General features: G+C 41.6%; 1 protein-coding gene across 2 annotated transcripts in view; it reads right to left on the bottom strand.

The window, feature by feature from the left end:
- Positions 1–27,085, bottom strand: part of UQCC1 (ubiquinol-cytochrome c reductase complex assembly factor 1) — a 46,821-nt gene that overhangs the window by 7,054 nt on the left and 12,682 nt on the right. For both annotated transcript variants that reach the window (XM_066198915.1, XM_066198914.1), the window contains exons 5-7: positions 26,817–26,889; positions 21,023–21,080; positions 15,251–15,359 (exon numbers count right to left, since the gene is read on the bottom strand). In XM_066198915.1, coding sequence (XP_066055012.1) covers positions 15,251–15,359; positions 21,023–21,080; positions 26,817–26,889 — 240 coding nt within the window. The remainder of the gene's footprint in view (positions 1–15,250; positions 15,360–21,022; positions 21,081–26,816; positions 26,890–27,085) is intronic.

Raw genomic sequence — 27,085 nt, 5'->3', positions numbered from 1 at the left:
TCTTCCCTTAAACCACTGTCTTTTTTCATCTGTTGATTTTTATAGCAATGCACATAGTGCAAACACAAGGAAAATTCCTTTTATGTCAGTTACTCATATTTTTCCATTAATATAAGCTATTAAAATTCATGCAGATATTTTATAGGCCATCAAGATTTGGAGACTGGTTATTACTGAATGTTTAAAAAAAGAACTAAACATAAGAAATCAGAGGGTTAAATGATGACTGCAACTTCTGTAATGACTTAATTAAATTTTTATTGAGTATATAAACTATGATGTCATTTCTACCCAACCATGCTCAAACCTTCTATGCATGTCAGAGATCGTGGTTTTTCTCAATAGAACATACTTCTAAATAAGCTGCACTTCTACAGCTCTAATAAGGGGGAGCAGGTCTCATGTAACACACTCAATAAATTATCCTTCCATTTTAAACAAACAAATTCCATGAGTTATTATATATTTGCCACGCACTTTTTATGACATAATAAAAATGTTACCTCAAGGATTACTTAACACATACTACAAATGTTACAGCAGGCAACTGCAAGGGGCAAAGAAAACAAATAGTCCCATTACAGAGACAAGTCCTGGACTATACATCCCTGGGGAAGCAGCTTTCCCTACTAAAACCAAAGTGCAGCAGCTTTAAGTTAGCGAGAAACAGATCGACGAAGGAGATAACTGAGTTAAACAAACACATGGTAATAAATACATCTTAAAAGACAGTTTCAGATACAAAATCTGAGTTTGGGGATGGAGCCGTATCTTAGACAATGAAATGATATTGAAAGGAATATTGCAGTTTCTGAAGAATACAACTGGCATCAGTCAAGTACTAACACTGAAGGAAAAAATCCTTCTTTATAAAGCAAGAAAAATGAGCAAATCCAAAGCAGTGTTTGCTAGAAGTGCTTCCACTTTTGAAGCTTGTACAAGTTCTTACGGCTGGCCAGTTTCAGGATCTGGTTGGTCATGATTCTGCTGACTCTTCCACAGTTTGTTATGAAGAAGAAAAACTGCTAGAGAATTCCAAGTGAGTAATTGCTAGTAACAAGGAAAAAATCAGTAACATCTGGAGCTCTTCTTGGGACTTTGCCCCTTTGCCTTCCTTGGAAAAGCCCAGTGCAGAGCTGTCACTGGACAGATTTATGTGCTGAGTGACACAGGACTGTGTTAGTTCAAAACAAGGAACCCATTTTTGGTACACAACTCATCTTTACAAGACCTCTGAAACAAGGAGATGTACAGCTAACATCTTCCTGCTACAAGTCATAGCTGTTCTCTGAAAGGCTCTATGAGCCCGTGTTCTGCCTGTGGGACAACTGCAGCAAGCAGCTGCTGGATGTCCCATGTCACAGTGAAGAAACCATCTTCAGCCTCAGGGAGTTCATGTGCATCATCCAACAGCCACGTGCTGAGGGTGACTCTGCAGCAGACAAGAAGGTTTCGTATTCTAAGATTTCTAGAGAAGTAAGAGCACAGTGCTCTCCTGTGCTGCTGGACACACAGCAAAAGACCTAACATGTGGAGATGGTATTTAAAGTGAATGCTGCTCTAGAATCAGTCCATATCAGTGTCCTGTGATGGATCAAGAGCCTCCTCTGCTAATGAATCCTCCTCCTCCTCACCTGCTTTGGCTCACTGAACAGAGTAGAATCAGTGTGCACAGACTGGAAAGTAACAAGTGACAGGGCAAGAGGAACAGCCTCAAGTTGCCAGGAGAGGTTTAGATTGGACATGAAGAAAAAGAAACAACAGAAAAACATTTAAAAACATTGGCACAGGCTGCTCAGGGCAGTGGTGGAGTCACCAGCCCTGGTTCAAAAAACGTGTGGATGTGGCAGTTGAGGACATGGTTTAATGGTGAACATGGAGGCGGCATTGCACTGACTGATGGTAACTGGATGATCTGAATGGTGTTCACTAATCTCAGCAATTCCATGGCTCTGATGTGCTCTGCCTCCTCAGAGCCATAAGCCCAGGGATGGGCCCAGGTGCCAAGGTGCAGCCCATCCCCTCGGAGCAGGACACGGGATCCCTGGCAGTGTCACTGCACACCTGGGTCCTGCCAGCGCTGCCCCAGCTGGGATGGCCACGGGCTGCACTGTCTGAGAGCACTGCAACAGGAGTTTCTTTCTGCTTCAGCTTTTGCTAGCATGTGTTGCACCCTTAAGCTACTTTAACACATTAATCCTTCCATATACTATAAAGCCAGAAGGGGCACTTCTAACTGCCTCATACAAGCACTAGTCATTGAATTCCAGGCAGCAATTCCTCTCTTTAGGCTGTAAGTTATGCTTGAACTAGACTTTTTTATGAAGAGATTTCAGCCAGAAGAAATGATTAGATCATAGAACCTGACCCTCTGCATATCACAGACCATTACATTTCACCGAGTTCCCCCTGTACTAAGCCCACTAAGTTGTGTTTGGCTAAGGCATATCACCTCTCACAGTTGAACATGTGTATCTCATTTCATATTTGAATTTTCTGGCTTGGGTTTCCACCCCCTCATTCTCATTATTCCATTCCTGCTAGAATAAATAGCCTCTCCTGTACAATGTGTTTGCTCCTGTACATGTACACAATGGATGTGTCAGCACAGTCACCTTTTCAAACCGGGACTGGGCTATTCCAGGTGCACTGTCACACCTCACCAGCAGCACACTGCTGGAGGGGTCCAAGTTGCAACAGCAAAGTAGTGGTTTATGCTGATACAGTAAAAATTAATCCACCCCTTGTGCAAAACAAGTTTCACAAGTCTGAGTACACTCATCTTGTCATGGCTGAGTCCACTCTGGGGACTTCTGCAGCCCCATTGCTATAAACATCAACCACTCTCACTTCTGACTGCTGGAGCAGGAGTATCAGCAAAAGTTCCTGAAGGACATACAGGACCAGCCTTTCATGGTAAAAAATGTAACTGCACTAATATTTAGGCTTTTTTATGCCCCTTCTCTCAAGTTGTAATTAGACAGAATTACTTGTTTAATATGGTTTATCTTATTTATAAATAATATATAAACACTTATACATGGCTTTTTGAATGTTTACTCAAAACATGTCTTACAACACACATGACAGTAAATGGGCAAATGCAGCCCTTTTATTTCATCCTATAACATCACTACTGCTTGCAGGACAGTAACTTTCACATGACTGAGACTGTAGCAAGGATCAAAAAGATTAAATTAATTAAAAAAATTAGGAAGACTTCTGTAGCAAGGGGCCATAACAGCCAGTTCCTTCAGGCACATACTTGCGAAATGACAAAGATATTGAAGAAATTATTTTTCCAATCTTCAATTTTGGAGCCTTTTTTTTAACTGCTCTGCTACTTTAACTGGAAAGCAGATCACTGCTTGTAATTAGCCACAGCTTCAGTCCTGTATGCTTTAAATACTAAGTCTTGTGATAAATTCTCTATTTTTAAAATTATAAGTAATTTTGTAATATTCCTCCATAATCATTAACTTCAGAGAACAATCTTTAAAGCCTTCTTCAGTATTCAGTGATAACCTACTCCAATACTCTTTTAACCTAGACAAAAGTGAAATGTTGGATTGTAGCAGAACCAATTCATGCCAAAATCTTCAATCCATAAAAACATGCTAATGGAAAACGTTGTGCATGCTCTACCTTCACAACTGATGATTGTGCAATCATCAATAAGGCTCCTCAGAGCAAGTTTATTCCAAGAAAGACAAAGAAAAGCAAGTTATACAACATTACCTACATCTTTCAGCAAAAGCAGATGCTCACCCCTACCCTTCTGCTACCCAGAAAATAAGGTTTGTTCTTATCTTGCAGTTTATTGATTTAGAAGCTCTGCCATGATAACAGTTACAGATGCAGTGGAAATCCCAGTACAATCTAAACTGCATTTAATGGCTTATTCCAAATTCCTGCTTCCCTGTGAAACATGGCTTGCAGAGCTCACTGACAACCTCTCAAGAGAAGATCAGGGAAAAGAGGTTGAATTGCTGTGCCCTTTTGCCCAACAATTGTGTTGTTTCTCTGTAAGGTGAACAGTCGTCAAGGGACCTTCCCGTAATGCCTCTTGAAAAAACTAGTTGCTAAAAGCCTGAAGATAATCATCAATGTGTTTCTGAACACACCAGAATCAGGAATTCAGCCTGATAAACTGCTAAGGAAATTTCAGAACCAAGTTTGAAGGAAGCACTTGGAGAAGACAGTGGTAAAGGTAGATAAATCATTAAGGTAAATATACACCATGAGCACTCAGAGAGATCCTGTAAAAGCTCCAGCTCCTCACTGAGACAAACTTCAGGGACTGTCAGAAAATGTCACACACCAGGAACACTGATCAGAACAAGGGGCCACCGACCAGGGTATCCTGCCTTCAACAGCAGCCAGAATCCCTGGGAAAAGGCCAAACCCTACAAAGGCTGATATATACTTTCTCCAAGGATTTTCCCAACCAATTTCAGCTAAGAATACTTCCCAACTCTTGCTATTTGTTTAGAGAGTAACCTCCAGAAGGTCTCTATGTCCAGCAGTTTGTTCAGGGAACTTTCTGCACTCACCATGTGCTTCAGCAAGAAGCACCTTGGTCTTCTACCCCAAGGAGATCCATCTCCTCTGGTGGGTTCCCCCCGAAACTGGCATCTGCTGGCTTCCTCTGCTGGTCCAGTCCTTCCACAGGATCAGGCAGTGAATACTCATTGCTCCATCACCTTCTCACAGCACTCAGAATTTTGAGAGTCAGAGAATGACCCCAGAACGGTTTGGGTTGGAAGGGACCTTCAAGCCCATCCATTTCTAATCCCTGTCATGGGGAGGGACACCTTCCACCAGACCAGGTTGCTCCAAGCCCTATCCACCCTGGCCCTGGACATTCCCAGTCCATATTCCAGGTGATATAATCCACCCATAGAGAAAGGCTTCAGATAACTTAATAAAGGTCAAGACCAACAAAATTCCAGGGATCATAAAGTACTAAAGTAAACGAAACATCTTAGCTGATGTTACAAGGGCTGCAGAGACAGGAAAGGTGGCATCCATTCTGAAAAGTCTTCCAGCAGAAACAGGTAAGTACAAATTAGTAGAAAATACACTAAATTAAATTAAAAATCACATATAATTATGACCAGTGATATTCAATGCTGATAAAGGTATTAGTAGTAGGTTTTAAGAAAAATAATCCATAAAACCTAATTAACAACATGCACACATTTAGCAGCTACAGTTTGGAAATGGATCTTCAAGAGAAAAAAAATTAAGTTCAACAATTCAACAGTGAAGAAAAAGATAAATAAATTTTAGGAATTACTATGAAAGGAATATAAACCCAAAGAGGAACTCTATTCTGCATAAATCCATAATATCCTGCGTATAAAATGCTGCACATAATTGTTACCTTTTAATCTCTGAACAGATCTAAAAGTAGTAGAAAACACAAAGAAAAGACCATGATGACATGATGAGACATATGAGGAAACACTAAGGAAACTTTTCATGACAAAATGAGGAAGAAGATGGTGGAGAGGTAAAATCATGAGTAGTATCAAGCAGGTAAACAAAGAATTATTGTCCACTGTTTCTCATTAAAATAGATGTAGAAAATAATCTAATGAAATGTCCAAAAATATTTTAAAATGTAGGTGTTTTCTCATGCAACACATTTAAGTGACAGAAGTAATTGTCACAGGGTGTTAAAGAGCAAAAAATATGGAAGAGGTAACAAAGGGCTGCACATTCCTGGAGGATTTCTGTCAGTGATCCCGAACCAGCGGTCCCCGTGCAGCTCTCGGGTTACTCGTTAGTGAATGCCAGGAGAATGTACCAGAAGGAACTGACCAACAGTTCTGCTTCTTATCCTTTATCCCAAATATCTCTGGTCATTGGCAGCCACAGCACACACTGGATCTTCATCTGACAGGAGCATGAGTTCTGAGCATGTTCAGCTTCGTCCATTTTTTGCTGACCTTTGCAGATACTGGATGGTATCTCTCCTGTCTGGGTCTCTGCTCTTCCCTGCCCTGACCTCCAGCATGACAGGCACAGCTCATTAGATGATCCTGGACACCAGACATCAGGTCACTTTGCTGACTTGGCAGGAATTCGACCTGAAAATGCTAGTGCTATTAAAAAACCTGCTCCCTTTACCATAACCTTTAATACCCTCATGGGAAGAGGCTACATTTTATGTAGTAATATGAGCAAGAATGATCCTGCTCATACCATATAGGTCATCCTCCCCTAGGGGAAAAATAGTAAGAACACAAAATAACATTCTTTCTCCAGAATTTGGGACCAGAACAACCTTCTGTTGGAGGTGAACAGCAAGGCACCCATCTCCACTCCTAAGAAAACTGTCCAAAAAAAAGTTTATTTCATTTCAAATGGAGTGACAATTGCTATTGTCCATACAATTACTCAGCAATTAACCAGCCTAATCCTTACTGCTACAACCTTTATCCAGTGACAGAGGCCAGGATAAATGCAAATACTCACAATTACTATCACCTTTTCAAATTCATTTCTGTAGTGCCTGGCACTACAGACTGGCTGATTTGTGTTTGCTCCATTAGCCTCCCCACTCTCTCCTAGCAGGGCTCTGCTCATACGTGACCTGTTTGACATTCTCCCATCAGTTCCACGTTTGGGTAAAATTCTAATTTGAAGTCACATTGCTTTCACCTTCTACCAATATTCTGCACCTTCTGGTTTCAATCATAAGCTGAGAAAAACCCGATTTCCCCAAGCATTCCTCCTCCCCAGGGCTTCAAACACACACAGGCCACAGAACAGTTAACAGTTAAATATTTTCTTGCCAATATTTTAAGAGTGCAGAAGGTTCCAAATTGCTGGTAAAATAAACAATGCCAGACTGTGAAAACTCCTGCCTGCCATATACTCTGATGTTAACAAGAGTTTCTTTATTACTGTAACCTTTCAGAAGAGAACAAAAATTATTTCTCTACCCCAGTTCTGCCCTCAAGTAAAAGGCAAAGGAGGAAAGTGAACCATGAAAATGCTGCTTGGTAAGATATTGTGACTTTTCCATCTTACTTCTGCATTTCCTTCAGACTCTATGCTGCTGTGAATAAATAAACTTCCAGAAGATCCTAAAAGCATGGGCAAGGATTTTAAGAAGCCAAAATCTTCCTTACACAGTTTCCCGAATAACATGGATTAAACCTATATATGGGTTATCTTCCCTCCTGCAAGGACATAATAAAACAGGAAATACAAAAGGGTAAATTTAGGATGCTCTCAAGGAGATACATTATTTTTAAGCTCTTAGTACCTGGCTTTGTCCTCTGGGGCTTTAGCCTTGTTATTTCCACCAATTACAGTGGCTCTGCCACTTCCCTGTTTTTAAAAAATGAAGTCTTCAAACAGCATCTCCAAACAATTGCTGGTACTCAGCATCAATGAGACAAATGACTCCACAGCTCAGGGGACACCCCCTAAAACCCCTGCTCACCCACAGGCCTGCCCCTTCTTGTTCCCTGCCAGATCCTTCTGGATGCCCAAGCCCTGTGAAAATCCATTCAGTGTTGCTCATTTCACACTGACCAAGACTGTACTGACCCCACCTCCCATCCACAACATCACAATCATAAAATTGTCCCTTTTATGTGCACTTATTCTTCTGGCCTCAAGGCCTCCTAACTAACTTGAAAATCAACATGATGAACACTTTGCTATCAACAAAGAGAGATCTCCAAGATTAGATACGCTGGTATTTTAAGCTTTGGTATTATTTCCTGACCATTGAATGAAATAAAAACCTTCAAGCTCTTACAGAAGTGTAATGGTAATTAACGAATTAACAGAGATTAAGCAAGTGCTGTGTAAGACCAGAAAGAGAAGAGAAAGACTGAGGACAGAAAAAGGAATAGAATCCATTCAGATTCCCAGACCAGAATGGAAAACAGAAAAGCACCTCAGTTTCCCTAGATGGGTACACAAGTGTCCTATGCTGTTACTTTACTAGGGTTGTAAAAGAAATCAGAGGAGCCAGCAAGTGTGGAAGCAGGCACTGGGTTTACTGCAGGGATTGCACTTGCACTTCCTGATCATTATCTTTGGCTCTCCTGTAGGAGCAGTTAGCAAAAGCTGCCAAAAGAAAAACCCAACAAACCAAGAGTTTCAGAGATCTGCCAGTTCTGTAAAAGGATAAAATGGGCCAAAGAACTCAGAAAATGGAAGCAAAAAACAAACCAAGCTCTAATAAGAAAATACAAGACCCACTCCAAAAGTGGAAGCAGAAGATATCAGTGACTTTCTATCTGCAGAGAAAAGCACAAGCAACAATGTGATTAAAATATATGGGAACATCAGAGAAGCTCTCAATGGTTTGTTTGGTTTGATTTAGAACAGACTCTGGTCTTCCTATTATTTCTGTTTTTATGAAGGAGCTTAAAAGCACATTCTGTGGGAAGAACCTTTCCCTTTATAATGGACATAGAGTAATATAATACTGAAAAACACATAATACTGAAAAAGGTATCTCTAGAAAAGGTGCCACAAAGCAGCTTCCAGTGTAATACCTGCAGGCACTCAAGCAAGGCACAGAACAGGTCAACAACACCACTTCACAGTAACAGGATCCAACACATCTGGGAAATTTAAATTGATTTTTTTTTGTGCCAGAATTGATTTCTTTATGCCAGAAAACTGGGGCAGGCCAGCTGAAAAGAACCCAAGCTTTTATTATATCTTGATTTCAATACCAGGTATCCTCAGCATGGCCCAAACATTTCACCCAGGTGTGTTGGTTCCACAGATGCTGCCTCTAGAACAACTACATCACAAACAACCTGAGAAAGAGACCCATATTTCAAAGCTCCATGTAAAGCTACATTTGCATCATTAAAGTTTGTTCCAGACATCATCACAGTTCAGATATTCAAGGTAACATTCCATACACGTGCACTATCCTACATATTTAAGTCATTAAGATTTCCAGAATCAAATTTACTAAATTTCCTCTGGAAAAGTACCTCCTATTATTCATTTATGAAATGACAATGTACTGGAAACTCAGTGTGAACTTTCAAGGTCTTTGAGAAAAGATCAATGGTCAATGAACTTTTTTTTGTGATGTTCTTGAAACAATAACTTCAGGTAAAACTAATCATACAATGTCTGGTATCTTATTTAAAAAAACACAAAAACTATACAGAGCAATTTTGTATCTCACTACTTTGGCAAGGGTTTTGTTTCTTTGGTTTCTTAAAGGGAACAGTAGAAACTGGTGAAATTTTATATATTCCAAGTGGTCATCAAAAATCATAACATTTTTCTCCTTAAAATGTCCTAGTAAAGCACCTCAAAATATACATAGATAATTTGAAACTCAAACTTCTCTTCTTTAGTTCTATGGGGTTTTAAAAACCTTTTTCAACTGTACTTAACACTATCCTCTGTCTCATACCCCAGTCCATCTCCTAAACAAAATCAGTACCTTCTCTGGAATGTTTTACTTCAATACATTCCCTTCATCCCAACTCCCCACTCCAGCCCCAAAATACTGCACCCACTTTCTTTCTGCCCCGTTCTCTCTCAAAAAATGTAGTTTCACTCCTGTGCATCCAAAATTGACTCCATGACTTCCCACCAGATTTTAGAAGCAGGCCTGGAGAGGACCCCTGAACATCCCAGTACAGCAGTTTCCCACTTCAATTCATACAAAGATCAAGTTCTATTTTAAAATTGCATCCATTTTACACCCTGCCTTCTCATCCTCTAAAGCCATTCTACAACTTGCTGGTCTCACCCCGACCATGCCTTCTGAGTCTTTAGTTACAATGGTAAAACTTCTTGTTCTCCACAGTAAGAATAACTAAAACACAGTTAAACTGATTTCAGGAAATTCTGTAGCTCCTGTAAAGTAAATTGGCATTTTTAATCAACTGAAATTTTCCAATTATGAAAAGAGTATCAAGACAAAAAATGGTGTTCAAGTCCCCAGAGCCAATTTCAGCTCTCAGTTACATGTATTGATTCTGATGCTGTTACTTCAGATGTACATGAGTGTAATTGAGAGCAAATTATGCGTCACTGGGTATAAACAGCTCCAGCTAAAAGTGTAACAAAGGCTGTATTGTGCCACACACAGCAGAGCCAATAAACGAATTCAAAAGACACCTAGATGTGTTCCTGGAAAAAAAAGAAGGCAGGAGTCTAAGTGGTCTGGTGGGAAAACAGGAAAGTGAGATTATGATAAATTAAAACAGGTCTGGCACACTGGGCTGGACAGCCCCTCCTAGTCCTATCTCTTTTAGAACATTTATTCATTATAAAATTAATTGTCATTTTGTACTGAAAACAACTTTAATTCATTTCAGCAACAGAATGCAACCACAACATACACGAGCAAGGCAGGTAAAATGAGCCTACAAACAGTTACAGGTGTTAAAATAAAGCCTGATGGATCCTCCTGAGACACCACAGGATTTGCACTCCAAAGAATTAGTGTGGGGTGCTTGGAGGAGGGAGAAGGGGTGTTGGTGTTTTTTTGGTTTGGGATTTTTTGAGTGGTTGGAAGTCTATACTTTATTTAATGATTTAACCCTCTTTATCTCTTGTCCTGTTAATCAGCTAAAATCCTGTTCCAGGGTACCCCTACACATCCTTCCTATCAGCTTTGCAGCTTCATCTAAGGGTATTAAAACAAACTTTTAAAACAACTTTTAAATTCACACAGTTACTAAAGCACAATATTGAGATCAGGCAGGTTAATTCTCAGGTGGCTCCAGAACTCCCTTAAGGAGAAGACAGCAGCAATGTCTAGTCCTGAGAGAATTCCCTTTCCAAACTGATGAGGCAGCTGCCAGCTTGCACAATATATATCTATTCCCTGCAAGCCACGAGGTGGAGATGTCTGGCAAAGCAGGATCCAAAGGAAGTCTTATACCCAGCCTAATGTTACTATTAACACTTGGAGCCATTGCATCAAGCCAATTTTTCTGTTTGTTTTTAAAGTTTGATAGAAATGTCACTAGTGGAAAAATTAAGTAAAGAGCACTGGTTAGCCACAGAACTGGACACACCTGGCTGCAAACCCACCAAAAGAGACTGACTTCATTAGTACTAGGGACAGCAGAGTAAAATTTATATCTGAAATATGCCTGCACCAGTAGAATTTGCTGAGGCCACAGACTCTCAGTGTGTTTTTACAGCTGTGTCAAGTTTGGGTTTCTGACTCTTGCCGACATTCAGGAGTGCTGAAGGAGCTCAGGCTAACAGGTCCCAAAACTTTGTAGCAGAGATTTAGATCTCAGCAGTTTTAACAACCAGGTTTTGAAATAATACAAACTCCATTTGGAGCTGGAGCTGATGTAAATTTGCAGTTAAAATGCTTTACATTCTACCCCTTTCAGCTCCAATGAACCAGTTAAAAGCAAATGGCACATTTCAATAAACCAGCAGTATCACTTCAGGAATATAGAGTCCATTTTCTGCATCAAGTGCAGAATTTCTGCATTGTTGCTAGATTGGAAGCAAGCTAAAGAACTGCAACTTTGTATGTCAGCAAGTTAAACTAATTGCATCCAGCCATCAATTCCATCTAGATGCTCTGTCACTTGTACCACAACACAGGAATCAGAGTTAAATCTTGACCTTTGATAGACTGCATGAGAGAAAGGCAAGGAATGGAATTTCCTAACCCCCTGGGATCTGTGCAGATGATAATTTAGTTCTCTGGATGCATTCAGTAAAGTTTCTTTTCATTTACTTTACTTCTGAAGAAGACTCAGATTCTGAAATTTAAAAGCACTGAGACAGGAACATATATGTCATCCTTTTTTATCTACTATTCTTGATGCATTTGACCACCTTCTTTTGGAGGCAAGATATTTACTGATTGCAGGACGACATTACTTGCAAATAAACTGCTGTTACACATATCCCTCCATCAGGTCACAAACCCTCTGTCATTACCTCAGCTTCAGTTTAAAAAAAAATCATTAGGTATAAAGAGGTCAAGATTAATAAAAAGAATGTAGCACTTGGGAAAACTGCTCTTTATTGGGCACTCACAACTTGCAATTGCTAAAGGTGAGAAGTGAGAAAGACTTCAGTCAGGGTACAGCTCTGTGAAGGGAAGGAAGCTGAGTGGAGAAGAGTAAACAAGCATGGAAAAAACAGGAACTGCCCATGCAGGGGCATGAGTAAAGTGGGATATGAAGCCAGAGTCACTGGCACTGACAAAGGGAAATAAAGCAGTGATAAGAAGCAAGGGAACTCGTAACATCTTCAACCATCAGTACATAGATAATTTTCATCTAACATACAATAAATATTACCAGAAGAGACCAAGAAGTTTGCTCATCTCAACAAAATCCCAGAAATTTTGGGTTGAAGGTACCTCTAAGCTCATCCTATTCAACCCCCTGCCACGGGTAGGGACACCTTCCACTATCCCAGGTTGCTCCAAGCTCCATCCAAGCTGGCCTTGGACACTTCCAGGGAAGAATTCCTTCCACATGTCTAACCTAAATTCCCTCCCTTTCAATGTGAAGCCATCTCCCCTTGTCCTGTCACTGCAGTTCCTGAGGAGGGGTCCCTCTCTGGCTTCCCTGTAGTCCCTTCAGATTCTGGACAGGTGCTGGGACGTCTCCACACAACCTTCTCTCCCCAGCCTCAACAGCCCCAACTCTCTCAGCCTGTCTCCACAGGGGACCGACCATGAATAATGACTGAAAGATCAGGAATAAAGAAAAGATTAAAAACAACAACAAAACAAATCACTGCAAGATAATGAAAGCCCTCACTAGGACTACAGTGAAGAGAACAGTCCTGATTTCCAAATTTGTCCCCAGGAGGGTCCATTCTGCTTTCTCACTTCCCCCTCAGTGCCTGCTCAGGAGTTCACGTCTCACCCAATGAGGCTCACTAAACCAAGGGGCCTCTGTGCAGCTCAGCTCTACTAAATACACACACAGGTGTAACTGCATTGCAGATTAATCCCTGAAATGTGCAGGTTTTTACTCTGAGCATCCGCTATGGCCACATAAAGGCTGTGTTAGCACCAGGCCACAGTCTGATGTCTTACAGGTATTACAGTACTGCAAGCTAAGCACACTGGAGATTCCACTGCAGGGTCATTCCTACAAAGACTGCACAATTTAAACTCCAGGATAAACTGCCCAGATGCCTAACCTGACGAGGCAGGGAATGAATGGCATTCCAGCAACTTCAGAGCCTCCTGCAGTTGCATCACACAGGAACCATGCTACTGCAAAATGCATGTATAAACACTTCAGGGTGCAGACTGGATGAAAATAAAAAGACACTGATGGGTTTTTTACACTTCAGGGAATTTTGTGGAGCAATGGAATAGTATAGTCTGCATAAACGGAAACCCTGTGCATCCCTTTAAAAAGAACTGGCTGTAAATACTATCTTTTTTTCCCCTAAGGTTTACTGTAAAGCTCTCACAGGCCTAACCTGCAGCATCCCTCACTTTGGAGCCCTGTATTGCTTGGAAGGGCAGCAAACAGCCAGCTTTGCTCCTCTTTGCTGTCTGCTGCTTCCAACCCTGCACAGAAAACTACAAGTGACTACAAGTGACAACAGAAAACTACAAAACTACACTTTGTTCATAGAAGACAAAATTAGGACCAAAATAAACAGACAAATCATTTTCTGTTTCAAAGTTTCATTTTCTCCATGGAATCAGACAGATACTTTCAGGTGCTTTGGAAGGTGACATGTTTGGCTGGGGTTTGTTTTGGGTTTGGGTGGGGTTTTTGCTTTTCCAGAAGAAGGACCTTAAATTTCCACCCAGAGTAAAGATCTGAGTTGTGTATGGTTCCTGGAGAAAGCAGAATCAACCAGCTGTATGATATGGAAAGCATTGGATGAGGACAAAAATGCAGAAGCTCTTTCAGCCAGTCTCTTCCTCCAGTACATCTGATTTGTCAGGCTCACTCACACTGCCCTACCAGAAAGAGGAGATTCCCACACTGGAATTTATCTAAGCACATTAATAAAGCAAAAAATTCTCAGATGGACAAATTTAGACTTAATTCAAAAGAAGATAAGCAGGATGCCTTGTCTTTAAAAGCAACGTGTAACAGAGTAAAGCTATGGAATTCCCAAAAACTAGGAACAAACCCTATTGCTAAAGGACTAACTGAAGTTATACCAGAACCAATGCCTTCTAAAACCACATACAAAATAAAGAATCAGAGAGAAACTTCTTAAATTACTAATGTGATTGCATCCCAGATCCTAACCCACTGGTTGATTCCATTGTCTGGCATCACCAGGAACATCCTGGAAGCTTCTCCAGTAGAACTGACAACTGAGGCTTGACAATAAGCCAACATTTACTGCTACATGAAAACTGTCACTTCTCTAACAGCATAATTTATTTAACTCATAGACAAACATCTATTTAATCACTGAACAGTTCTCTTCCTCTCTGACAACACAGGAGATCTTTGCCAGCCATGTTCTCCCACAAAAGTGCCCTAAACACAGGCAGGCTGTATCAGGTCTGCTGTCACCTACTTCCACTGCCTCTGTAATGCCTTCTCTTCATGCAATCACCAACACAGGGCTTGAGAAACACATTTCATACTTTAAGTATAGAAATTACCATTACAACCAACTACCATAACCTTCCGCAGAATAGGCCAGAATGATCCAACCTTCCTCTTCCTTCAAACTTGCAAATGAACTCTTCTTGGAACTACTCTCTCTTTGAACGTTCCTTTTTTCTTTTTTTTTTTTCTTTTTTTTTTTGTGATAAAGATCAGGTATAGTGAGAATCCAAAATGAAAAATATGTAAGGACTAGTTACAGTCATGTGCAGGAACTTGACAAAAACCCCTTGTTGATTAACTTTCCTTTTACCACTTTAGATAGAGAGGAAACTCAGAGCTCTGCTGGAATTCCTGAAGTTGCAGCTATAGATACGGCACCGGTCACATTCCTCCCTACCCCAGGTGCTTATTCCTATCCTCATTCTGTCGTAGCAGCCTCCATTTTTGCAATCAGATAGCAAATCATGCAGAAAATTAATTTCAGACAAATCAATACCTTTATCCAGGCCACAGTACACTTTCAGAAACAAGGTCAGTGGCTCAATACAGCAGCTGAGGGAATGAATCGTCAGGAGCGAGGGCTGCAGGTACCAGTTTAAGCTAGTAAAGGAATCAACCAGGTTGATTCTCAGGCATTTCTCTAAGATTTTTAAATCTAAAAATGCATTGAAAGATGGGAATCATCAGGATTAACACCACCAGAGAGGACTTACCCCCATCACCTTCCCACGCTGCTCGACGTCCTCCCACATGCAGTGAACGATGTAGCGGCACATGTACTTCCCCGTGCGGCCCTCCTGCTTCAGCCGCACCAGGCACATCCTGCAAGAGCACACACCAGTCAGAGCTCCTGGGCTTTCTTTAAAAAGGAAAGAGTAAATTAAATGCATTCCAGCTCATTTAAGGTTTTTCTTATAGTGTATGTTTGTGATCAAGAGAAAAGTACACACGCATTTATTTTTTTTAATAAACCATCACAAACATTTCCATTCAGTACTCAGGAGTGGTATCTGCTGGATTTTGGCCAATCCAGCCATGGAAGAGTGACAGTGGACTCTATTCTTGTTGACACTACTATAATCTAGTTAAACACTACTGCAACCTGAATTCCTCAGCCTTAAGAACACCTCACTCTCTGGAGCAGGAACACATGGCTTGTCTAATCCCAGGCTCCGAGCCAGCTGTAGCTCAGCTTGGTGCACTCAAGTACTGTAAGAGCCCAACTAGCCAAGCTGGGAAAGCTTAACCAAGTTACAAACTTCAACGAATCCACATCAGCAATGTCCTAAATTATTTCAACTACAAGGGTATCTGGATACATGTCCAGCCACCTGGCAAAACCTTCAAAAACAAGACCAGCTCAGAGGGTTTTAAGTGCACTGTGAGATCTTAATGAGAATATCAGGTGGAGTTTTACTTTTTTTTTTTAAGCATTCAAGCCACTTGAACTTCATTGCTGCTGTTCTGTCAAAAAACATTTTATTTTGCCTCTTATAAAACATCTGTAAAGAGCACAAATTGAAGCCCAGGCTGATTCCTCACTGGGCTGGGACCGGTCCCATCACCTGTCCCATCTTCTCTACCTCATTCAGCAACTCTGCTCCTGTGGGGAAAGACAGAAGTGCCTGTCCAGGACTGACTGAGTGACTGTAGACAAGGTCATGCTCAAACACTGGAGCTGAGAGAAGCCACTGCTTTTCACAGACATGCTAGGAAGGAAACTGTTCCCAGCTCCTGTAAAACCAAGACAGCAGAACTGCTGGAGGCCACTGTGGAGCTGGTGCACATTAACAACGGTGATTGTGCCACAAGAGCTAAAAGGGAAATACGATTATTTATTTGTTAATAGGTTCATTTCTTTAGTGAATCTAAGATGCAGAGGCATTAAAATTATTTGGTGACCATGAATGCCAGCTCCACAGGGAAAATCACAAACACCTGAAGCGTGCTGAGATTACCTGTAAAAGGACAGATACCCATCTTTATGATGGCTTCTATTAATTAAGATGGTACCAAAACCAAATCCTCATTTTCTCACAGAAGGATGACAAAGCTTTCTGTTCAAACAGTGGTCAGACAACAGCTGTCCAGGTATGAGACTTTCCACAAAACAAATGCACAAAGAGCTTAAAACTTTCAGTTTACTTCTACCAGTTTCAAAAGCTTTGTTCCTCTAGTGCATTTACATAATTGAACTGCACAAAGAAGTCAATTACTCAATTGAAAATTCTTACTCTTAACAAGTCAAAGATAAAAAGACTCAGTTTAAAAAGACTAATTTTGTGCTAAGAAAAGCATTTTTATACTTCTCTTGCTGAATAGCTGAACTCAGTGCTGAAAAACTCAGGGGCAAGAAAAGCTTCCCCTGAGCATAAATAGTTTTCCATCCTTGTGCCTTCAGTGGTGGAGAAGCAGGAGGAGAGAGCAGTGCAGAGAGCAACAGGCAATAACTGGTCAATGCTGAGCAGGACTGGACTGGAGTGCTGAGGAAAACCTGCAACTCATGGAGCCTAAAAGGGAGCACTGTGTCTGGATGCACAGTGCTGTCACAGAGCTGTTCTGCAGCACCATGAGTGAGATCATGGAATTCTGCAGCTTATTTGAAAGTTTGGTAGTTTGTTACTACACCTGCTGTCTGAGGCGACAGAGACTCATTAAAGCCTATAAACCTCCTAACTAGATCACCACAGTGCGAAACATTTAATCATTTTACTGCACAACCTGTTCTGTAGTTCAGTCAAATACTGACTCATCTTCATCAAACCCTGAAAGGAAAATTACTCCAAACTATCTTTAGAAAGCTGTTTACCTCACACTAGTTGGGCTGGATAATTTTTGCTGTATTTAAGTTACGCAGAGAGATTATCTTAGAAGAAAATGATACAAAAGGACAGCTGAAAAGGATCAGGAGCATCTGTAACTCAACCCATGTCAGCTGAGATGATGTAGTTTCTCACAACAGCCTCAGCTACAACTGCTTCTGTCAGCGTTCCCAGAGTGTCAGACTGGCCTAAACACCTGAAATGGTGGTTGACAGCCTCTGATCACTGCTGTGATGTGCCCTGTGCCATGAATCAAGGTGTGCAGAGCCATTAAGGGTAAAGCCCACTCGGACCTTCCTGTACCTAGCCACTCACTCCTGCTTCCTCAGTTACTCCAGAGCTATTTCTGCAGCTATGCTACAGTTCAAAGAAATTACTCTGGCTTAACAACAAAAATATCAACAGCATTTTTTGAAGGCTTTATTCTGTTTAACCCACTCATGAACAGCTACCAGCTTGGTGGACAGCAGGAAACACCTGAACTGACCTTTCCATCAGCTCTGGCATGACATTTCACTTCAGTGGAGGATGATTAGCAGCAGAATTCTGAACAGGTCCTAATTAGGTTTGCATGCTCTCCTGTGTTCCAGCCTGGCCAACCCCCCCACCACTGCTCTATCCAGCAGACAGAACCCAGCCTGGCTGTGCAGCCTCCTCTACCCTGGGGCCTTTTTTTAGGCTGTTGTAGCCCATTCACTCAGGTCAAGGCAGGATCAACTAAATACCAGAGACATTCCAAAGAAACTTATTCCTAAAATCTCTCTCAAGCAAGACTATTCCGATGCAATTAAGACACAAAACGAAGAGTTTATTCCCTTTCTTCTGAAGCACCACATTTCAAAATGGCACTGTGTCTTCAGGCTTCTCTGTGCAAATCAGAGAAATCTTTTCCTGCAGGAACTGTTTTCTACATATACTTGGTGGCTGTCATTCTCCTTCCTAAGTGCAAATTTCCCTAAGAAAAGCAATGCTTGGATGAACTTTTGCAACAGGTCTCTAAGTCTTTCAGAACAGGAATTGTAGCACTACTCTATTTGATCCTAAATACTTCAGCAATGTCACTATGCTTGGTCTGGTGAAAATATGAAGGGAGCTCCAGGTATCTAAATTATAAATATTGAACCAAGACATTCCTCAGCAGTCACCCAAGTAATTTCTTTGGCAGTTTGTTAACAGCTCTGCATTTAGCCAATACTCCACTTAGATTCATGGGAAAATGCAAACCCAGCAGAAGAAATAAAGAGCTTTTCTAAAGGTCTGGGCTTCTAAATATAAACCAAGAGGAATCCTGACATCAGAGGTGTGAAGTAACAGAAATGGCCTATAAAAACATGACATTCAGGAAAGAATAATCATGGGTTGGTTTCCTAAGTAATATTGATGGGTTGACTTTTTAAAGCATGACTTCAGTACTGCACTGGAAGGCACAGGAGTGTTTCCAAAGGAACATTACCTTGAAAGAAGTTTGCAAAAGTTTGGCTAAACATGAGCGCCTGAATTCCTCTTTTTCTGAGTGGGGTCAGTAGGAACATTCTATTCACAGACAAGAAATATTAGGAGCCAGAGATTCAAAGAGAACCCACCAGAACATGTAACACAACAACATACCCTGACAAGCATCTTAAGTCTGTAAAAGCTGGGATGCAAAAAGCATGGAAAAATTGACTAGAACATGCTGGGCAATGGCAACAGTGAGAAAGGAGACAAAGTTTACAAAAGTAGGGAAAACTCTCATCTTCTCTGGCTCCAGAAGACTCTCTAAATCAGTTGAAAATAAGCTGCTGAATAAGACTGAAGAAGTAAGTAAATAAGAAAGTGATGCAGACTGCTCTGCTAGAGGGAGCAGGAGCAGATAGTGATCAGAATCTCTTGGCAGGTTGTTGTCCATCAGATCAGGAAGATTTCTAGCCCCTGAGGCAAACGGCCCAGCAGGAAAGACAGAGAACTGGAGCCTTCAGACAGGGATAGGATGTCCCTGACCTTGTCAAAGCTAGCAGAAGCACTTCTGCTCCCACTTTACTAAGGTCAAACTGCCTAAAGGAAGAGAATCCCAGAGAACATAGCAGTAAACCTGCCTGGGAAAGCAAAGTATGTCATGACAGGGTGCTGGTCACGGATCTCATCAAAAGCAAAGCCTACAGCATTTTCCAATGACCCAGGTAGTGAGCAGGCTTGTCACAGGCTTGTCTGTGTCCAGGAATATCAAACCAGATCTCTCATTTGTGGTCTGGAATGACAGTGCTCCGTAGGTGAAACTGCCACGAACACGGAGGAGCCAGGCTCATAAACCCTAGAAAAATTAACCTCTAGTGCTAACCTCCACACTTGAACTTTCACTGCTGTCACAACGAGGCAGAGGGATTTGGTTCTTTCCCTCTCTGCTGTCATCCTCCCCACCATATCTCACATACAAGAGCATTTCAATTCTCCTCACAAATCTCTTCATAGCATCACCAGCTTGAAGTGCAGTGACTCTTGGCCACCTTCAAAAGGAGCCAGTATAGCTTTGATCTTAGAAATTTGTGCCTATCCTATACCAGCTTAATATCTGTCATAGTTCTCGTTTATTTTATAATTAATCTTGAATTTGATGCTGTGCATTAATCACAGGATACATTGTCCTGTCAGTGAGAAATCAAGACAAAAAAAGTGTGTTCTCTGCAGATTCATCTAAACTCTCTTTGGTTTTCTCAGATACTTACAAACAGTCTGGTTTCGAACATTTATTGCACTAGCTTTAAAAATACCTATATAAATTATTAGCTCATAGATTCATTTTTAAAGTCTTTTTCCCACAGGGAACAGTAGGAAATAAATAAACTGCAGATTTCAAGGGTCTTCCTTCATGGTGCACTGACTTCATTAATTGATTATAATTTCAATGGTTCTGCTCATTTATTCACTCTTCAGTGTAATGAGCTGCCCCATCTTTCACCATATTGAGGAGTCAGGAAATTAAAAGGAGGGAAGGGAAAAAGGAGGAGGCAAGGAAACAAGGGGCCTTAAGTGCAGCTATTTCAGTACAAACTTCCTTTCAGCCTTTGGACAGCTGAACCCAAGTCTACAGACTTCAGTTCCCTGAAGGATCTGGCACTTAAAAAGTTACTGAACCCCCTTGTGCATCCTCTGACCTTTTTAAGTATGTAATGCTAGATGAAAACCTGATTTTTTTGGCTACTATTTTCACAAACGAAAAAGGGAAAAAACTTCACGTTTAAGGTGTTAAATGTTTTTACATGCAGCCAAGCTGGCATTCACCGCCCTGCACATACCTTTCAGAAGTGAAATAATAAATGCCAGTGCTATAATTTGTTAAATGCTTCTCATCACCACAAATTCTCCCAACTTAAATGACTTTTACATAAATTTAAACCTTTCCTAAAACACCCAAGGAGGATTTTTCCACATAGCCTGAGCAAGGCTTTTAGAAAACTCATGGCAAAGATCATTCCACTAGTGAGGAATTTTGAGATGTAAGAGATGTCAGCTTCTCTATAGGACTTTTTGTTCTTCAGCAGAAAACTGCTGAAATTCAGTCATCAGTAAAATGAATATAACCTGTATTATCAACCATGGATAGAAGGCTCTACTTTTTCTCACATTAAATTGTATATAACTCCATTTTCTGAAAATAATTTCATTACTGTTTTGTTTTTTACTTACCAGACGTGAAGCTGGGCTACTAGAAACCATGAATTCAAAGTATCAGGCATTTGGCACCCTTGATGGAAGGGAGAAAAAAAAACACAAAACCAAAACAAAACATTAAAATGAGTTTAATCACATTTTGTGGATAACAGAAATTCACTGCACCAAAATCTAAAAGCATTTTATTTAATTATTTTCAGCAATAACAGTACATACACACTGGAAGCAAACACCATTTCCTGTCATGTTTGTGCTTAAACTTTAGAACATGCAGCCACAGGATGCTGTGGATTCTGAAAGATTTCAGCTGTTTAGAGCTCACTTGGATAACTTTTAGAGGGGGGAAAAATTCCACAATGGAGAATGAGACAAACACGTGGCTTCTAACTTGAAGAGTCCCAAAGCAGCAGTGAGTAACACAGAGGAATCAATGGATGCTTTGCTCCGTTCTTACACTCTACCTTCCCATGTGCTGCTGTCTCCTGCCAGGGACACAATTCTGTGACACCTGGGTCTCTGCTCCCACTCCACTGTTTGGATTCATTCCATGGCAGCACAGTCCACAGCACTTTGAGTGTTCCAGCCAGGAGACATTAGGATTAAACCCATGAACCAACCACAGAAACAACCAGTTTCCAGATTCAGCTCTACTCCCACCGCCACTGTTTTCCCAGAGATGACTTGTCCATATGTGTGTCCACATGATGCATTTCCATGTGCTGTTAGGATGTAAGGCTGGAGATTTAGGCCACGCGGCACAAAAAACATATTCCTCTTCCTCCCGCTTGAAAAAAAATGAACCTGTGGGTTCTGTGCATGCCAAATCCTTCAGTTCCTGTCAATCTCAAACCCTCCTCACAGGCACACTCCTGCATCTGTTTCCTGGAGAAGTTTTTAAGGCAAGTTAAAAACTAAGGTGAGTTAAAAACTTCGTCCCTAACGAGGAGGATCTGAGGCAGTAACCTTGGCCTACCCAGCACCTGGTGTTCTCTTCTGAGCTGTTCGAACCTCACTGGAAGAAGGCCAGAGAGCCTTCAGAAAAAGTCAGATATGCCCTAGGGAAGTCAACCTTATCTCTTCTGTGCTGAATATATTCCTTCCTGGCTCCTATACTTCTTGCCTGTCAAATATTACAACGGAGATTCACCCAGATCATGAAGCAATACTTTCACAGCCTCTTTCTTTTTATATGCCAGCTCTGGTCAGAAGAACCAAACAGATCACCATTATTTCTCCCTCCCCAGAGAGATGACTCCATCAGTCCTAGGAGGTGCCAAGCTTCAGCACCACTGCCCATACATCACCTCTAAGACAGTACAAAGACACTAACAGTCCGTGTTTGGAGATTAAACACAAGTCTCCCTCACCCTTCTACCTTTTTGGCTCTCTCATTCCTATTAGAAATAATTCCTGTGCCTAGAAATGACGACTCTGACCTAAAGCCACGCCAAGGCATCTCTAACTAGGGCAGGAGCACACAATGCCTGCATTAACCAAACCATCTCAGTAAATGAAGGTTCCACAGGCAAGAGTCAAACACTCAGTTCAGACAGATTTCTCCAGTAGGAGTTCCCATGGATCAGTCCCCCACCACAGAAATCACTCTGCAGTGGAAAGCAAAGCTCACACCTCTACTCCTGGAAATACGGAAAGTTTTTAAAGACCTATTCAGTACCCAGGAGGCAAGAATTTTTTCTCTTACTTTCCAAGAGCTGCAATTCTATTTTTATAAATAATTTTTAACTTCTATATTTGGACTGTCCACATGGTAAATTTAAAGGAAGGGTGGCTCATTTAAAGCAAGAAGCTTGCCCTCAGCTATCAGCTTTGTATAAAGAATGGAATTCTAAAATTTGGGGCGGTGGACCTCCTTATTCTGGTAAACTATATGGGGAGAAAAATTTTCTGTTTCATTATAGGATGGACCATTCTCCTTAGAATAAAACTAGATAAAGAAAATATGTCTGATGCTAAAGCTACCTATGAAATTACTGTGATATTATCTGCTGGGGAATAAACCTGTTCTGTGCACAAAACCCATCCTGGCCACATCTCTGGAGCCAGAAGAGACAAAAATGCTCAGAATTAAGAGGATACGTTTTCCTGCAGTCATATTCTGCACTTTAAATTCATCAAGTAAGGGAGGCAAAACTTGACTGTGGACTTTTTCATGATAGATCATCTTTGCCACTACCACAGCTTGAGGAAGGACACAATGGGATAATATCCACATAGCCTGCAAAACAGGTGTACTGGGTCAGTGTTTGCCTGAGTGTGGCAGGCAGCACCAGGAGCCTGGAAGGCACTGGGTGGGGTACAGGAGACACAAGAATCAAGAATCCTGTAACCTCCACCCTTTTTGAGCTGTGCTGAGCCCTACTAGGAGCCATCCAAAGGTTGATTTGCTAGGACGAGCTCTCTACTGCTGCAGCTGCCTGACTCTAGAGAATGAACAGTATTAATAGTTCAAGTGGAATTCAAGGTAACCCTATCGTCCATATTCATCAGACAAACTCCAGTTCAGCTCTGAGTATTACCTGCCTGATCCTAAAAGTTCTTTTGACCTTTCAAGTCTGAGGTCAGGCAAGAAACTCTCTCCTCACATGCTGCCTCCTGTGTTGCACTGGAACTACCCAAGCTCTGTGTAAAACCTGGCACCAGCAGCTTTGCTATTCCCTCTGCTGCTTCTCTCTTCTCCTTTAAACAAGAAACAGCTGATGTCCTAAAATAGCTCCACTTTCCACATAAGCAGCACAGTGCAGACACTTAGGATATGGACTCTAAAGCAGAGTTCCCAAAGTTTTGTCCATGAGTGATCCAATATCAAGAGACAAAGGGATGACAAGCATAATAAAATTAACTGCAGTTTCATACTCAAGAGTCTCAATTAAAACACCTCCTTTATATCCCAAAGTAGCCTAATGACTTGCATACTCAAAGTTTGTATTTATATGCTGTTCTAAGGCATATACAGAGACAGGCAGTTCACAGGGATCTCATACTACACCACAAAAAGTCTCAGAAATTCCACTGGGCATGAGGAGGAATGCAGTGAGATAGAAGAGAGGCCATAAGATATGAAATGCTATCACTGTCCTAGTCCTCACCACCACACTACCCACTCTTTACACTGTGACTGTAAGAGAGCTACCCTACAAACTCCACACACCAATCCAAGATCCATAAAGTCACAGCGCAGTTGTTCCTTATGCCACAATACAATCACACCACAAAAGCACATCCAGAAAACACTGAGGAGCACTCTGTGAGGAACTGGTTCTGCTCACTCAGGTTGATGAGCTCACGAGTGGTTTCCCACATGGATGGCTGTAGGTTTCCCAGGTCAGATCAGCAGCTTAACAGAGCTCACACATGGCCAGGAAGGAGCTAATAAGCCCTCCAGAGAGCAAAGCTTACTCTGAGCAGTTCACCTGGATACCAACATCCTCCAGCTAGAGGCAGAAGTGCTGGGGGCAGCAGAGCACAAACACAGCACAGGTCAGCACATGGCTGTGGCTCAGGCAAAACCTGGGGCTCCCTGTGGCACCAGGAGGGGGGCAGCACCCACAGAGCACAGGCTCAGGCACTGCCCTGCTGCTGCAGCGCCATGGCACAGTCCACAGGCACTTGCTTCTCTTCCCACCAGTCCCCCAGGCTGCTCCTTCAGGAGCAAGCAATGGGCTTCAGCAACATCCATCTTTAGTTGCAAAAGGAAAAAAACCAGCTCCCGAATGACACAGTTTGATGAAGACATGGTGAACTCAACTGAAAGCTGGGTATCGTGCTCCAAGTTCCCCTTTCAATTAATGCACTCCCTAGCTCCTGCTTTGTGCCACAGTTGCTCTCCACCAGACCCTTCCACATGCAACTTTAGCTCACCAATACGCACACCAGGTTGTCAGTAAACTGGGATGTTCTTTTTCAGTGACCTGAACATTCATAAGGGACATAACTGTGCAGTCCAGAACAGGGACAGAGGAAGATGGAGATGTGAGACTTTCCCCTTTGGCTGCTACTTTAACTCAGCTGCCCATGGAACCACAGCCTAAAGCTTCTCCATGGCAAAATCATGTTGAAAGCTTCCCACCCATCCCACACTGCCCTTGTTTTAGGGGAACTACTTTTTAACATGGATCACAAACCTGTTAAATTTAGGATCTAATCCCCCAAAACAGCTGCATTTCTATGTAGACAGAAGTAAAAGAAACTTATTTTACCTGTTTTGATATAAAAACAAAGATTTCTTTGGAACTACAAGCAGTGACAGGTGTTCTTATACCACCAACAGGTGAATCATGCGTTCCATTAATCTCAGAAAACTGCCTTGTTCCTTAGGCAACAACTGTCTCAAGTCCATGCAAACATATCCTACTCTTTAAAATACGTGTTTTCTTTTTAAGTCAGTAAGACAACATCAAAAACACAACTGAAGCTATTTTACTCCATATTGAATCTTAAAATCCGTGCCAGTATTTTTTCCACAGACATGTTTAGAAATTTGCTAGGGCAACATTTATTGATCTTTGTACAATTAACAGGGATAGTGAAACACAAGTTAAAGACAGCAACACCCTTGTCTGAGAGGTAAACGCCACAAACAGAGGAGACCCTATATGAGCAAGGCTGAGAGGGCATGCAGCTGGGAGAGGGTGTGCACAGGCAAAACGAGGTTCTCAAGTTTTGATCACTAGTGATGAATCCTATGCTCACAGAGTTCTCTCACTCCTATAGCTGCCAAAACCACATCACAGGTTAGGAAAATCTTCTGAAAAACACTTGAAAATTTTGCAGTAGCAGCACTATTGAACACACCACCCTCAATAAGCTGTGCACTGGATGAAGGCGTCCCTTCAGCTGATCTCTCCTGAGGCAGCAGCCCCAACCTGTGCTGTAAGAAATAATCTGGTAGCTCAGGAATCCAGGTTACAGGCCAGATCCAGCTAATGCGTTTACTACCAGCTAAATCACAGTGACACGGGAAATAATTCACGTAAGAAAAAAAAATATTACTGTAGCTTACGTAAGTCTCAAAAGTACATCTTCTCCCTTCACCAGCCAGATTTGAAACTATTCAAAGCTGCAACAGATTTTTTTAGCTAATAGTGAGAAAACACTGTCTACAGCATCAAAAAAACATCCCATTCCAAGCCACGAATACGCCTACAAACTTATAGGAGGGACTTGTATCTCTGTTCTAGTCATACTCTCTACCCAGTCAAGAGAGGTGTCCTGATTTAATGCTGGCAGGATCAGTAAAAAATGTAGAAAGTGTCTTAAGTTGTAGCCAAACCTGCCCCAGCCATGATAGAGACAGACAGGTGATCCCTGTGATCTGACCTTGTATCATATAAAAGTTGTGCACTAATGGATGGGGGTGATTCCCTTACCTGCCTCCCAGTTATACTTGGGATGGCACAGGGTAGTACACAGAGACCATCTGACCACCATAAAAAGGGAAGGGATATTTGCATTCTTAGTTTATCCCACCCTAGTAATAAAAAATGGCAATATCCTTTGAAGTCCAGGATATTCTGAGTTTTACCTATCCCACCCCTGCAGTGTTCCTGCTCCCCACTGCAGCAGGGAAAATGTAATAATGCCAGACTCCAGAGTCTGCCCTTGTACCCCTGTCACTCCAGAGCTTAAGAGAATGCTACAGTACAGCCCCTTCCAGCTGACTATGTCCTGGTAGGGACTGACAAAGTCTTTTTGTTGTTGCATTTATCGGCACAAATATATCCAGTGACACAATTCCATCGTGTGCTCTCTTACCAGGGCAGAGTTCAAATACCATCAGTCCAGCACTTACTGTTAAAGAACTCCTCGAAGTCAGTTTTCTCCACGCAGCACGTGTACATGCGCAGCGCTGCCACCTTGATCTTCTAAACAAAAAGAAGAGACAAGTATTCAGCACCAGAGCTGGTGAACACTACTGGCTTTGTTCCACACACTGCCATTTTCTGAAAACACTTCTTTTGAGAATCACCACCACTTGAGATTTCCAGGAGCATGCTAAACTATTAGGTCTGCCAGTAATGGCATGAGTATAATTAATTTTGCCTTGAAGGAAAAGTATTA

The sequence above is a fragment of the Chamaea fasciata genome, unplaced genomic scaffold (genome assembly GCF_029207755.1).
Source record: "Chamaea fasciata isolate MVZ Bird 193981 ecotype frontalis unplaced genomic scaffold, bChaFas1.0.hap1 SCAF_17, whole genome shotgun sequence".
In the NCBI taxonomy this organism is placed as follows: domain Eukaryota; kingdom Metazoa; phylum Chordata; class Aves; order Passeriformes; family Sylviidae; genus Chamaea; species Chamaea fasciata.
The sequence above is the reverse complement of the archived record's forward strand: the minus strand, read 5'-3'. Positions and strand labels throughout refer to the sequence as shown.